General features: G+C 42.7%; 1 protein-coding gene across 1 annotated transcript; it reads left to right on the top strand.

The window, feature by feature from the left end:
• Window positions 1–10466: 10466 nt before the first annotated feature.
• On the top strand, window positions 10467–10838 carry LOC134338854 (histone H2B 1/2-like). Its single transcript, XM_063034998.1, has one exon. It carries the CDS (start codon window positions 10467–10469, stop codon window positions 10836–10838), a length of 372 nt encoding a protein of 123 aa, XP_062891068.1.
• Window positions 10839–13961: the final 3123 nt, after the last annotated feature.

Genomic DNA, 13961 nt, shown 5'->3' with positions numbered 1-13961 from the left:
GGAATGGGGAGCAAGTTGTTCAGCTTTGAAGAGAATGTATGTGGCTTTAGTAAGATCTGTATTGGATTATGGAAATATAGTATATGGATCAGCAGCTAGGTCTCTTATAAGGAAACTGGATGTGATTCAGGCTCAGGCCTTGAGAGTGTGCAGTGGGGCTTTTAAAACATCACCAGTGTCAGCCCTACAGGTAGAAATGGGAATAATGCCTTTGGAACTAAGAAGGATGCAACTGATGGCAAACTACTAGGCTAACTTGCAGGGGCACAAAGATTCTCACCCTACTAAAGGAGTGTTGCAGGAGTGCTGGGAAAATGGGAGGTTTCAGAGGGATACCTTTAGTCGGGTTGGGAATGATATCGCGAAAGAATGTGGAGTGTTTGATCTGAGGATAAGTCCTTCAGTAGTTTATCCGGTTGTACCTCCATGGAAGCTTGTATGGCCTGACATAGACTGGCATTTGTTAGAGGTAAAAAGGAAAGAAAGATATAAAACAGATTTGGTAAATGCATTTAACTGTCATGTGATGGAAAAGTATAGTGATTATACTCACATTTATACAGATGGTGCGAAGGAACCCAAAACAGGAGTGACAGGGTTTGGGGTGGTAATACCAGCAAAAGAAATTGGAATCAGCAGAAGAACATCTAATAAGTTAGGGGTGTTTACAGTGGAGATTCTGGCAGTGTTGGTTGCGTTGCGATGGGTGCAGAAAGCCAGACCATCCAAAGCATTGATATGTTCAGATTCATCCTCAGTTCTAGCAAGTTTAAGGTCTTTTCACACAAACAGTCGGCAAGATGTACTTTATGAAGTCCTTCAGTTAGTTACAAGAATTGCAAATCAGGGAGGTCAGGTAAAATTTCTATGGGTTCCAGCACATGTAGGGGTGAAGGGGAATGAGAGGGTGGATGAGTTGGCAAAGAGGGCGTTAAAGAAAGAAAATGTGGAAATGCACATTAGTATCAGTAAAGCAGAGGTTAAGTGTGTAATCTGGGAAAAAGTCAACCGAATGTGGCAAGAAAGATGGGACAGGGAGGGGAAAGGGAGGCATTTATATCAAATACAAAAGAGTATTGCAGTTACTAGGGTAGGTAATGGAAACAGAAGAGAGGAAATTGTGTGGACTAGGTTAAGGCTGGGGCATTGTGCATTAAACAAAACATTGAAAATGATAGGGAAACACCAGACAGGATTGTGTGATGAGTGTCAGGAAGAGGAGTCAGTAGAACATGTAGTTCTGAGTTGCAGGAAGTATGGGATACAGAGAGAGATGATGAGAAATAAACTAAGGGAGTTGGGGATGCAGGAATTTACATTAAAAGGGTTGCTGGGCATGGGTGAGAGAGCACAAGTCCGGGTATTTTTAGCGTTTTTAAGGGGTACAGGGGTTTTTTATATAATATGACGAATAAACAGGAATAGGATACTAGGATGGTCAAAGATGGGAGGGTGAAGTGTGTGTGTGTGTGTGTGTGTGTGTGTGTGTGTGTGTGTTTGTGTGTGTGTGTGTGTGTGTGTGTGATTGGGTGAAGGGATTTAGAATGTATGTCTAGTGCACATTCTGGAGCAGAGGGTGGCGGTAATGTACCATTAAGCCGGATGCCAACCTCCGTAAAACAAGATACAGACAGACAGACAGACAGCTTTTCCTCATTCTCTGGGTGTTGCTGAGCTTGTCGAAATAAACGGACAAAAAAAATAGACGAAGTAAAGCTGGCGGGAAAGCTCGTCCCCGGCCCAGTTCTCATTGGACCGGGTTCACCGGCTCTTCAGAAAGTGCAACTATGATGAGCTGGTGGGTGCCGGAGCCTCGGTCTCTCTGGCTGCTGTGTTCGAGTATCTGACGGCTGAAATTCTTGAGCTGGCAGGCAACCCGGCCCCGAACAACGTGAAGACCCGCAAGGTCCGGATGGGTGACGATCGCCCAGGATGGAGTGTTACCCAATATCCAGGCCGTGTTGTTGTCCAAGTAAACCGGCGGAGCCAGTAGGTGAAGCGACAGAATATGAAACCCTGTTACCCAAAGGCTCTTTTCAGAGCCACTCTCCATGTCTGTGAGGGGCTGCCCTGCGGAGTGTGGAGTAAAGGACTCGGGTTTCGCTGTCACTACGAAAGATTTCTGAGGAAGTTCTTTTTACAGAAACACGAAATTCATACTAATTTATCTTAGACTACTTATTTTTTTCTAAACAAGCCGCGATGGTTTTCAGAATCTCTTCCGGAGCTGATGAACTTTTCTGCTGGCGTGTGTATGTTCCCCGGAGAGATGGTTGGGATCAATTTTATTTTCACTCCGTTTTTATATTGAAGGTTAGTCTGTAACATTATTACCGAACGTCCTGAATAACTGATATAAAAACTCTTGAGATTTGTACTCATTTCCTGGAAAATTAATCAATGATAATCTGGAAAAAGAACAAACGCGGAGACCGGAGTCCTGAAATTCAGGTAAAACGTAGCTCGGGCAGCAACCGTGAAAGCTTTTAATCTTTCAGCCTCCTCATGAGATAATATTTTGTTGTCTGTGAACATTTAGAGAACATGCATTATGGCATATTTTCCCTGCCAAAATGTACTTACTCCCACAATCTCCCTCATTACATAAGAACATAAGGAGTAGGACATCCGGCCCATCGAGCCTGCCCCACCATTCAATAAAATCCTCGAGGTCAGGAGTAATTTCTATTGTTGAATTTCCGGGGTACTTGAAGGCACAGGATAAAATAGGCCAAAGTCAGCAGGGTTTTCAGAAGGAGATATCCTGCTTCACAAATCTGTTGCAAATCTTTGAGGAAATAACAGGCAAAATAGATAAAGGAAAGTCAGTAGATGCTGTTTATTTGGATTTTCAAAAAGACTTGCACAACTGGCTGAACGTGCGGTTGCTTAAGAAGGTAAGATCCCATGGTATTACAGGAAAGGTACTCTTATGGATAGAAGATTGGCTGACCAGCAGGAGGCAAAGAGTGGGCATAATAGAGGCCTTATCTGTTTAGTTGCCAGTGACTAGTGGTCTACTGCAAGGTTTAGTGTTTGGACCGCTCCTTTTCATGATACTGCATATGTAAATGATTTGGATGATGGAAGGGATGGCTTTGTGGCCAGGTTCAGAATCCGGATCAGGTTTGTTATCACTGGCATGTGATGTGAAATTTCAAACTGAGCAGCAACAGTTCAAAGCAATATATAATCCAGAGGAGAGAGAAAAAAATGAAAGTAATAAGAACAAATAAACAAATAAATCAATTACAGTATGTGTATATTGAATAGATTTTTTAAAAATGCAGAAAAACAGAAATACTACATATTAAAAAAGTGAGGTAGTGTCCAAGGATTCAATGTGCTCTTAGGAATTGGATGGCAGAGGAACTGTTTCAGGAGCTGTTCCTGAATCGCTGAGTGTGAGCCTTTATGATTCTGTACCTCCTAACTGATGGTAACAGTGTGAAGAGGGCATGCCCTGGGTGCTGAAGTCTTTAATAATGGACGCTGTCTTTCTGAGACACTGCTCCCTGAAGATGTCCTGGGTACTTTGTAGTTTACTACTCAGATGGAGCTGACTAGATTTACAAACATCGGCAGCTTCTTTCGGTCCTGTTAATGGATGATACAAATATAGGTGGAGAGGCAGGAAGTTTTGAAGAAGCTGGGAGTCTGCAAAAGGACTTGGACAGATTTGGAGAATAGACAAAGAAGTTGCGGATGCAATATAGTGAATAGAAGTGTATGGTCATGTACTTTGGTAGAAGGAATAAAAGCGTAGACTATTTTCTAAAAAAAGGAGAAGATTCAAAAATCAGAGGTGCAAGGGGACTTGGGAGTACTTGTGCAGGATTCCATAAAGGACATCTTGCCTGTTGAGTCAGAGGTAAGGAAGAGAAATTCAGTGTTAGTATTCATTTTGACAGGACGACAACATAAACGGGTCATTGTAAAGCTGAGGCTGTTTTATAAGGCATTGGTTAGACTGCACTTGCAGTATTGTGAGCAGTTTTTAGCCTATTATCTGAGAAGAATTGTGCTGGTGTTTGAGAGGATCCAGAGGAGTTTCCCAAGAATGATTCCAGGAGTGAAACAGTGAACGTATTTTGTGCATTTGATGGCTCTGCTCCTCAACTTATTGGAGTTCAGAAGACTGAGGTGTGATCTTATTGAAACCTATCAAATGTTAAAAGGTCTGTATAGAGTAGATCTGGTGAGGATGTTTCCTGTAGTGGGTGATTCTAGGAGCAAACGGCATAGCCACAGAATAAGACAATAAGATATGCGAGCAGAACAACACCATTCGGCCCATCTAGTCTGCTCCGCCATTGAGTCATGGCTGATCCAATTCTTCCAATCATCCCAACTCCCCCGCCTTGTCGCCATACCTTTTGATGCCCTGGCTAATCAAAAACCTCCCTATCTCTGCCTTAAAAGCACCCAGTGACTTGGCCTCCACAGTTGCTCATGGCAACAAGTTCCACAGATTTACCAGCCTCTGACTAAAATAATTGCACCGCATCTCTGTTCTAAATGGACATCCTTCAATCCTGAAGTCGTGCCCTCTTGTCCTAGAATCCCCTGCCATGGGAAATGACTTTGCCATATCTAAACATGAGGAAATCTGCAGATGCTGGAAATTCAAGCAACACACACAAAAAAATGCTGGTGAATGCAGCAGGTCAGGCAGCATCTGTAGGAAGAGGTACAGTCAATGTTTCGCGCCGAGACCCTTCGTCAGGACTAACTGAAAGAAGAGATAGTAAGGGATTTGAAAGTGGGAGGGGGATGGGGAGATTCAAAATGATAGGAGAGACAGGAGGGAGAGGGATAGAGCTAAGAGCTGGAAAGTTGATTGGCAAAAGGGACCTTCCGGGTAGCCTCCAACCTGATGGCATGAACATTGACTTCTCTAACTTCCGTTAATGACCCACCTCTCCTCCGTACCCCATCCGTTATTTATTTATTTATTTATTTATTTCTCCCTCTGTCCCTCTCATTATAACTCCTTGCCCATCCTCTGGATCCTCTCCCCCTTTCTTTCTCCCGAGGCCTCCCGTCCCATGATCCTCTCCCTTCTCCAGCCTTGTATCCCTTTTGCCAATCAACTTTCCAGCTCTTACCTCCATCCCTCCCCGTCCTGTCTTCTCCTAAACGTCGACTGTACCTCTTCCTATAGATGCTGCCTGGCCTGCTGTGTTCACTTTGCCATATCTAATCCGTTCAGGCCTTTTAACATTCAGAATGTTTCTGTGAGATTCCCACCCCCCACCCCCATTCACCTAAAACCAGGAAATACAGCCCTGGAGCTGCGAGACGTTCCTTGTACAGTAACCCTTTCATTCCTGGAAACATTCTTGTGAATCTTCTTTGAACCCTCTTCAAAATCAGTATAATCTTTCTAAAATAAGGAGCCCAAAACTGCAAGTGTAGTCTAACAAGTGCCTTAGAACCTCAACATCACAACCCTGCTCTTACATTCTATACTTTTAGAAATGAATGCCAACATTGCATTCGCCTTCTTCACCAGTGACTTAACCTGAAGTTAACCTTTAGGGTATCCTGCACAAGGACTCTCAAGTCCCTTTGCATCTCTGCGTTTTGAATTCTCTCTCCATCTAAATAATAGTCTCCCTGTTTATTTCTTCCACCAAAGTGCATAACCATACACTTTCCACATTGCATTTCTTTGCCCATTCTTGTAAACTATCTAAGTCTCTCTGCAAGCTCTCTGTTTTCTCAACACTACCCACTCCTCCACCTATCTTTGTATCATTGGCAAATTTAGCCACAAATCCAATAATCCCATGGTCCAAATCATCGACCTATATCGTAAAAAGCAACAGTCTCAACACCGACCCCTGTGGAACTCCACTGCAAACCGGCAACCAGCCAGAATAGGATCCCCTTATTCCCACACTCTGCATTCTGATGATCTACCAATGTTTCACCCATGCTGGTAACTTCCCTGTAATTCCATGGGCTCTTATCTTGCTAAGCATTCTCCTTTGAGGCACTTTATCAAAGGCCTTCTGAAAGTTCAATTACACCACATCCACTACATCTCCTTTGTCTACCCTGCTTGTAATTTCCTCAAAAAAATTGTAGTAGGTTAGTCAGGGAGGATTTTCATTTCATGAAACGATGCTGGCTTTTGCCTATTTTCTCATGTGCAAGATAGAGAGATGTCTATTGAGAACAGAGGTAAGGAGCATTTTCTTCAACCACTGGGTAGTTATTCAGTGGAATCCTTTGTCACAGAGAGTCATTGAGCATATTTAAAACAGAATATGACAGGTTCTCGATTAATCAGGGAGTCAAAGGTTACAGGGAGAAGGCGGAAGAATTTGTTTGACAAGATTAATAACTCAGCTATGATGGAATGACAGCAAAATCAGGGTACTGATTGGCCTATTTCTGTTGTTATGTCTTAAGTCTATTCTGAATCCTCTTCAAAGTCTTCAATTCTTTCCTATAATGCACCAACCAGACTTGAATGTACTATTCCAGAGGAGTCCTAACTTGTCTCTTAGGCTACAAAGCAGAGGAGGCCAAACTGGACTTTTATACTCTAATCCTCTTTGGCTTCAGGTTTATGTACTCAATTTCATTCTGAATACTGATGCTTGCTTTATTGTTTGTATGAATTGATTTGCTTTTTTTAATCTTTTTGTAGATTGGGTGTTGATCTTTTTTTAATTGGATTTTAGATAGATAGATAGATATACTTTATTGAACACGAGGGAAATTGGGTAAATGTAATTTTGTGGCTGCCTGTAAGCAAACGAATCCCAACATTGTATAATTTGTAAATACTTTGATAATAAAATGTACATTGACCTTTAAACTTTGAGAAGACTGATTTAGGTTTTTGATCAGGACTCCACAGGAGTCCTAACTAGACTTTTAAACTCTACCCCGAGAAGGCCTAACTACACTTTTAGACTCTACTCCAGAGAAGGCGTAACTAGAGTTTTATACTACTCCAGAAGAGTCCTAGACCCACTGCAGAGACGGCCTAACTAGCTTTTTTTATACAGAGGAGGCCTAGACACTACTGCAGGGGAGGCCTAACTAGACTTTTAGACTCAATAAGAGACCTAACTGGAGTTTTGGGCTCTACTCCAGGGGAAGCCTGGACAGTACTCCAGAGAAGTCCTAACGAGATTTATAGACTATTTCAGAGGATGCTCAGACAGTACTCTAGAGGCAGCCTCAGTAGATTCTAAACTAAAACTGCAACATAACTTCCTGACTCCGGCAGTCACCTCAACTAATAAAGTCAAGCACGTAATACGCCTTCTTTACCAGATGAACAACCTGTGTAGCCACTACCAAGGGGCCATGGACTTCGACTCCAACATCCCCCTCTATATCAACATTGTTAAGGGTCTTGACAAACACTGTGTACTTTCCTTGTGCTGCACTTTCTCTTAAGATATAATGATTATATTCTTCATTTTGATTTTATTTCCCCTTTTGTCCTTGCTCAATATACTTGTGCTTTGAATTACTCTCGCTGGTTGAACTTAGGGATCTAGGCACGAATACCGATTTCTCCATCAGGTAATTTTTTTCCCACACCCTTCCCTCTTCTCATCCCCACTCTGCCCCTGTCACTGTTTGGAAGATTGAATAAAGCAATGCTATTTTTATCCTGTAATCAACTAGCTGTATACAGATTGGTTCGATGGATACTGAACTTTTGAATTGCATCAAATTCCTGTTTAAGTATCAGTTTAACGTCAGTAGTAGATAAGTTATTGGAGGGAGTACTAAGAGACAGAATCTACAAGCATTTGGATAGACAGGGGCTTATTAGGGAGAGTCAACATGGCTTTGTGCATGGTAGGTCATGTTTGACCAATCTATTGGAGTTTTTTGAGGAGGTTACCAGGAAAGTGGATGAAGGGAAGGCAGTGGATATTGTCTACATGGACTTCAGTAAGGCCTTTGACAAGGTCCCGCATGGGAGGTTAGTTAGGAAATTTCAGCCACTAGGTATACATGGAGAGGTGGTAAATTGGATTAGACATTGGCTCGATGGAAGAAGCAAGAGAGTGGTGGTAGAGAATTGCTTCTCTGAGTGGAGGCCTGTGACTAGTGGTGTGCCACAGGGATCAGTGTTGGGTCCATTGTTATTTGTCATCTATATCAATGATCTGGATGATAATGTGGTTAATTGGATCAGCAAGTTTGCTGATGATACAAAGATTGGAGGTGTAGTAGACAGTGAGGAAGGTTTTCAGAGCCTGCAGAGGGACTTGGACCAGCTGGAAAAATGGGCTGAAAAATGGCAGATGGAGTTTAATACTGACAAGTGTGAGGTATTGCACGTTGGAAGGACAAACCAATGTAGAACATACAGGGTTAATGGTAAGGTACTGAGGAGTGCAGTGGAACAGAGGGATCTGGGAATACAGATACAAAATTCCCTAAAAGTGTCATCACAGGTAGATAGGGTCGTAAAGAGAGCTTTTGGTACATTGGCCTTTATTAATCAAAGTATTGAGTATAAGAGCTGGAATGTTATGATGAGGTTGTATAAGGCATTGGTGAGGCCGAATCTGGAGTATTGTGTTCAGTTTTGGTCACCAAATTACAGGAAGGATATAAGTAAGGTTGAAAGAGTGCAGAGAAGGTTTACAAGGATGTTGCCGGGACTTGAGAAACTCAGTTACAGAGAAAGGTTGAATAGGTTAGGACTTTATTCCCTGGTGCGTAGAAGAATGAGGGGAGATTTGATAGAGGTATATAAAATTATGATGGGTATAGATAGAGTGAATGCAAGCAGGCTTTTTCCACTGAGGCAAGAGGAGAAAAAACACAGAGGACATGGGTTAAGGGTGAGGGGGGAAAAGTTTAAAGGGAACATTAGGGGGGGCTTCTTCACGCAGAGAGTGGTGGGAGTATGGAATGAGCTGCCAGACGAGGTGGTAAATGCGGGTTCTTTTTTAACATTTAAGAATAAATTGGACAGATACATGGATGGGAGGTGTATGGAGGGATATGGTCCGTGTGCAGGTCAGTGGGACTAGGCAGAAAATGGTTCAGCACAGCCAAGAAGGGCCAAAGGGCCTGTTTCTGTGCTGTAGTTTCTATGGTTCTATGGTTCTATAACCCATAATCTATATATTAGAAACCAATAAGGGTTGAGAATTAGTTAAATAAGAGACCAGTAGCCGATGTGCCCTCGAGTCATTTGTTTCCATCTCCATCTTGTTATTCTTGGTGACTTTGCTTCAGAAAGGCTGTACACAGGAGAGTTAGGCTTTCAAGAGCAGTGTTCAGCCTGGATAACTGCACTATGTGTGCACACTGTCTCTCGTCAGTTTTTCATCTTAACTGGGGCCTGACTGAACTTCTACACTCAGAAAGGCTGCACAAAGGGAAGCCCAGCTCTCAAAGTTTTGGTTCAACTTGTGGCTGTACAGTGTCTGCCCTCTGTTCTATCACCTCCCTTGGGCTAAACGAATTTATCCTCACTTCTGTTCTATTTGGTCTTCCTTATATTCTCTAGGTTGTTCCTGCTGGTCTGTGACTCCCCCACTACAGGAAACAGCCTCTCCACTTCCACTCTATCTACACCTTCCAACATTTAATAGGTTTCAATGAGATCCCCCTAATTCTTCTAAATTCAAGCGAGTACAGGGTCAGAGCTAGCAAACTCTCCTCAAGCATTAACATTTTCATTCCCATGCAAAATCTTGTGAAGCTCCTCTGGACAATCTCAAATAAAACACATCTGTTCTTAGATAAGGGGTTCAAAATTGCTCACAATACTTGAAGGCTGTCTGACCAATGCTTTATTATGCCTCAATATTGTTTTGCTTGAATTTATATTTTAGGCATCTTGAAAGGGATACTAACTTTTCATTTCCCTTCCTTACCACTGACATATCTTGCAAGGTAACCATTTGGAAAATTGCACAAGTCCCTTTGCCCCTCTGATATCTGAATTGTCTCCAACGGTCTCCTGCTGGTCATGAAATAAGCAACTTACAATACAGTTCCTTAAATGTTGCTAAGCAGGGAAATCTTGGGATCCAAGCTCATAGCTCATTAAAAGTGGCTCCATCATCAGGGACCCCCACCACCCAGGACATGCTCTCTTCTCACTCTGCTCACAGGAGAAAAGTAAAAGAGCCTCAGGACTCACACCATCAGTTTCAGGAATAGTCATTTTCCCTCAACCATCATGTTCTTGAACCAAAGGGGTTAATCCACGGGTTAGCAAGGTACCCGGTCCGCAGGCTGGGTGAGGCTGCTGACGGGTGAAGCGAGTGTTTGCAATTCGTTCCTTCCGATATCCAAATATAGGATTTGTCGTAAAAATTTCGATGGTGAAGCGTCTCTCCAAGCAGCCAATGAACATGCTCTAATTCTCCATTCCTTGATTAGCATACCGCCGTCAGCACTTCCTATTTAAAGGGCGCTCCGAAGGTTGTTCTGCTTATTTGAGTCTGGACTCGACGGAAGCAATGCCCGAGCAGAAACCCGCTCCCAAGAAGGGCGCTAAGAAAGCGCTGCCGAAACCATCAGGCAAGGCTGGCAAGAAGCGCAGGAGGCTGAGGAAGGAGAGTTACTCCATCTATATCTACAAAGTGATGAAGCAGGTTCACCCTGACACCGGCATCTCCTCCAAGGCCATGAGCATCATGAACTCGTTCGTGAACGATATTTTCGAGCGCATCGCTGGCGAGGCTTCCCGTCTAGCCCATTACAACAAGCGGTCGACCATCAGCTCCCGGGAGATCCAGACCGCCGTGCGCCTGCTGCTCCCCGGGGAGCTGGCCAAGCACGCCGTGTCGGAAGGGACAAAGGCAGTGACCAAGTACACCAGCTCCAAGTGAAGAGTGCTGCCAAAACAAACCGAAAACCCAAAGGCTCTTTTAAGAGCCACTCAAAGTTTCATTAAAAGAGCTACATTTCTAACTCATATTCTCTGAATCCCACTGCAATGCCAAAATGTTCTTTCACCAATAATTTGTCAAGACTGAGGGCTGAACTCCAGCCGTAGTTTGAGAAGAGCAATGAAATCCCCAGACATATCTGCAATATTAGCTACACTCAAACATTAGATGTGACGGACTTCAGTAATGGGATAATGCGGAGAATTAGTTGACAAGCAGATCTGCAATGATTTGATTAGATCTGAACAAAGGATTTTTGGCGGGCTGTTTTCAAGTTTCAGTTTATTTTCGGCGGGTAAGCAGTTACTTCCGCGCTTTTGATTTTGATTGATAAATCGGATCTGTCGTTGGCTTATTTGCTCTCCAATGAGCTTAGGCGTCGTTGCACCAATCCTGAATGTCTCACTGCATCCACCAGGACAGACAAGAAGGCTGAAGGACGGAAGCATTTCCTCATTCCGGACTGCAGTTCATATTGTGCCGTGTTCACGGGCTCCTGAGAAAGGGTAACTATGCTGAGCGGGTGGCAGCCGGAGCCCCGGTCTATCTGGCTGCTGTTCTTGAGTTTCTGTCTGGTGAAATTCTTGAGCTGGCTGGCAATCCCCAGTGGTGACTATCGCCCAGCGTGCAGTGTTACCCAATAAACAGGCTGTGTTGTTGCCCAATAAAACCGGCGGAGCCAGCAAGTGAAGCGACGGAGTATGAACCTTGTCACCCAAAGGCTGTTTTAGGAGCCACTCACAGTGTCTGTGAAGGGGCTGCCCTGCGGATACCATGAGTGCGGAGGAAAGGACTCGGGTTTCGCTGGCACGGCGAAAGATTTCTGAAGAAGTTCTTTTTTCGGAAACATTAAAATCATACCACTTTATCTTATAGTAGTGTTTTTTTTCTCTATTAACAAGCCGAGTTCGAATCTGTGGAGGTGATTTTCTGAATCGCTTCCGAAACTGCGCAATTTTTTTGCTGCGTTTGTATGTTCCCCGGACAGATGATTGGGATCAATTTTATTTTCAGTCCGGGTTCCATATTGAAGATTAGTCTGCAACATTACTACCGAACGTCCTGAATAACTGATATAAAACCTCTTCAGATTTGTACTCATTTCTCCGATAATTAATTAATGATATTCTGGAAAAAAAGAACAAACTCGGAGACCGAAGTCCTGAAATTCAGATGAAACACAGCTCGGGCAGCAACCTACAGGACAGTGGGGTTAGGCTGAGGGACAGTAACTGGAACACAGTACCAGAGAGAGTGGAGAAAGCAGAGTAACTGATAGTACTTTAGAAATGTCTTGACAATCACGTGAATTACCCAGGCTACAGGACAAGTGCTGGTAGAAGGAATAAATATGAATGAATTCCAACCGATTGGTATTGATGTGATGGACTAATGGCCTGATATAGTGCTACAACATTCTGTAAAAGAGGGAATCAATGAATCCCTGCTCCTAGAAACGTGTGGAATTGATAAAAATGATAACCCCATTAACCTGTTCCATCTGGACCTCGTTTTTACTGATATTTATTTCACACCATCGATATCTCCACCATTCTTTTCAGCAAATTAAAACAAACTTGCTTTTTCCTCACTTTCCAAATTCTGACGTGAAATATTGACTCTTTCTCTTTCAGTGCTGAACCTGAGGTTGCTGACAATTTTGGTGAGCGCCTGACTGAACTTTTCTTAAATGTTGTTCTCAGTCAGAAAGTTCTGTCGCTTGAATATTTCTTTCTGAAGAATCTTGCCCAGGAAGGGAAGTTTTGTTATATGCCTGTAGTTCGTAAGTAGGTGTTTGACAGCCACAGTTTTGAAGGCACCTGGAAAAATTCTTGTTCAAGGGAAGTGTGAATAATTTCCCTAACAGCTATTAAGAGAATCGGGCAACCATAAAAGGCCTCATTTATTCCCTCTCTTTGCTTCCTGCCAAGCAAACAATCTGCTATACATGCTTGCAACACACAGCATCTATGGAGAAGCGAAAAGCTCGTTTTTCCAACTTTGCGATATACCTGTTTTGTGCCTTCCAAATTGTTCCAATAAACTCCAGCCATTGCTGTAATGCTGTCATTCCTGCTACTGCCACCTTTCCTTTGACTTTGATCAGCTCCTCTCTTGTGCCTCTGTAATTCCATTTACTCCACTGTAATAAGAATTGATCTAGCTTGAATTTCTCCCCCTCAAATTGTAGAGTCAAACTCAAACCACCCTCATCAATATATATTGTCATCTCTTTAAAAACGTTCCAATCAAACTGGGTCGAGAGTATCTTAAGGGGAAAAAAAAACCTACTAATTGTTCTTGTAAGGTTGATTGGTGTTTTGTAGAGTAACATAAGGTGCATTACTACCAATTACTGAATTGGTTAGATTGCGGAATAACGAGACAGGAAGTATACCCACTAAATTTTCCCTCCAAAAAGTTAACCTCAAATAATATCAAAACGTCTATCGCTTTTCAGAACGTCAAACACAGATTTGTATACATTACAATGGCAGTGATGTCCTGACGAGCTTTCCATTAAGTTGTGTCTGTCCCAAAGATCTCAATTTAGCAATTAGATGCTTCCTTTGCACCTCAGAGGAATTGCCTTGGAAAGATACATGTTGCACCATTTCTTGACAAGTTCTCTCTGTACAAATACCCATATCATCTTTACTAATTGTGAACAAGGAATTATTCAGCTTCATATGTCCAATGTGTATAAAAGGAGGGAAGAATTTATGCATACCTTCCAGTTGAGTTCTCACTAGATAAATTTGATATAAATGTCATTCTTTCCTTATCCAAACTTTGTTGCCACAGTGATCAAATTGACGTTTTAATTATAGCTTTCATCTCTCATATATAGAAAGACACCACTACTTTGATATTCCTAAGTTTATGTGATTGGTTGGCTAGAATATCTGCCACTTTGTTTGTATACCCAAGCCTAGACCCTGCAAGTTCAACGACTGTTGTCCAACCCCAAGAAGAATTTTTGGCCTCTAATTCAATATACCTGTCTCATTAGATGGCAAAACTGAAGCTTGTAAAGTAATTGCCCAGAAGAAGGCAATGGCA

Source organism: Mobula hypostoma, chromosome 28, assembly GCF_963921235.1.
Source record: "Mobula hypostoma chromosome 28, sMobHyp1.1, whole genome shotgun sequence".
Classification (NCBI taxonomy): Eukaryota; Metazoa; Chordata; class Chondrichthyes; order Myliobatiformes; family Myliobatidae; genus Mobula; species Mobula hypostoma.
The sequence above is the reverse complement of the archived record's forward strand: the minus strand, read 5'-3'. Positions and strand labels throughout refer to the sequence as shown.

What these genes read in the sequence shown, in the direction of transcription:
- LOC134338854 (XM_063034998.1), top strand. Translation starts at nt 10,467, where the DNA reads ATGCCCGAGCAGAAACCCGCTCCCAAGAAGGGCGCTAAGAAAGCGCTG.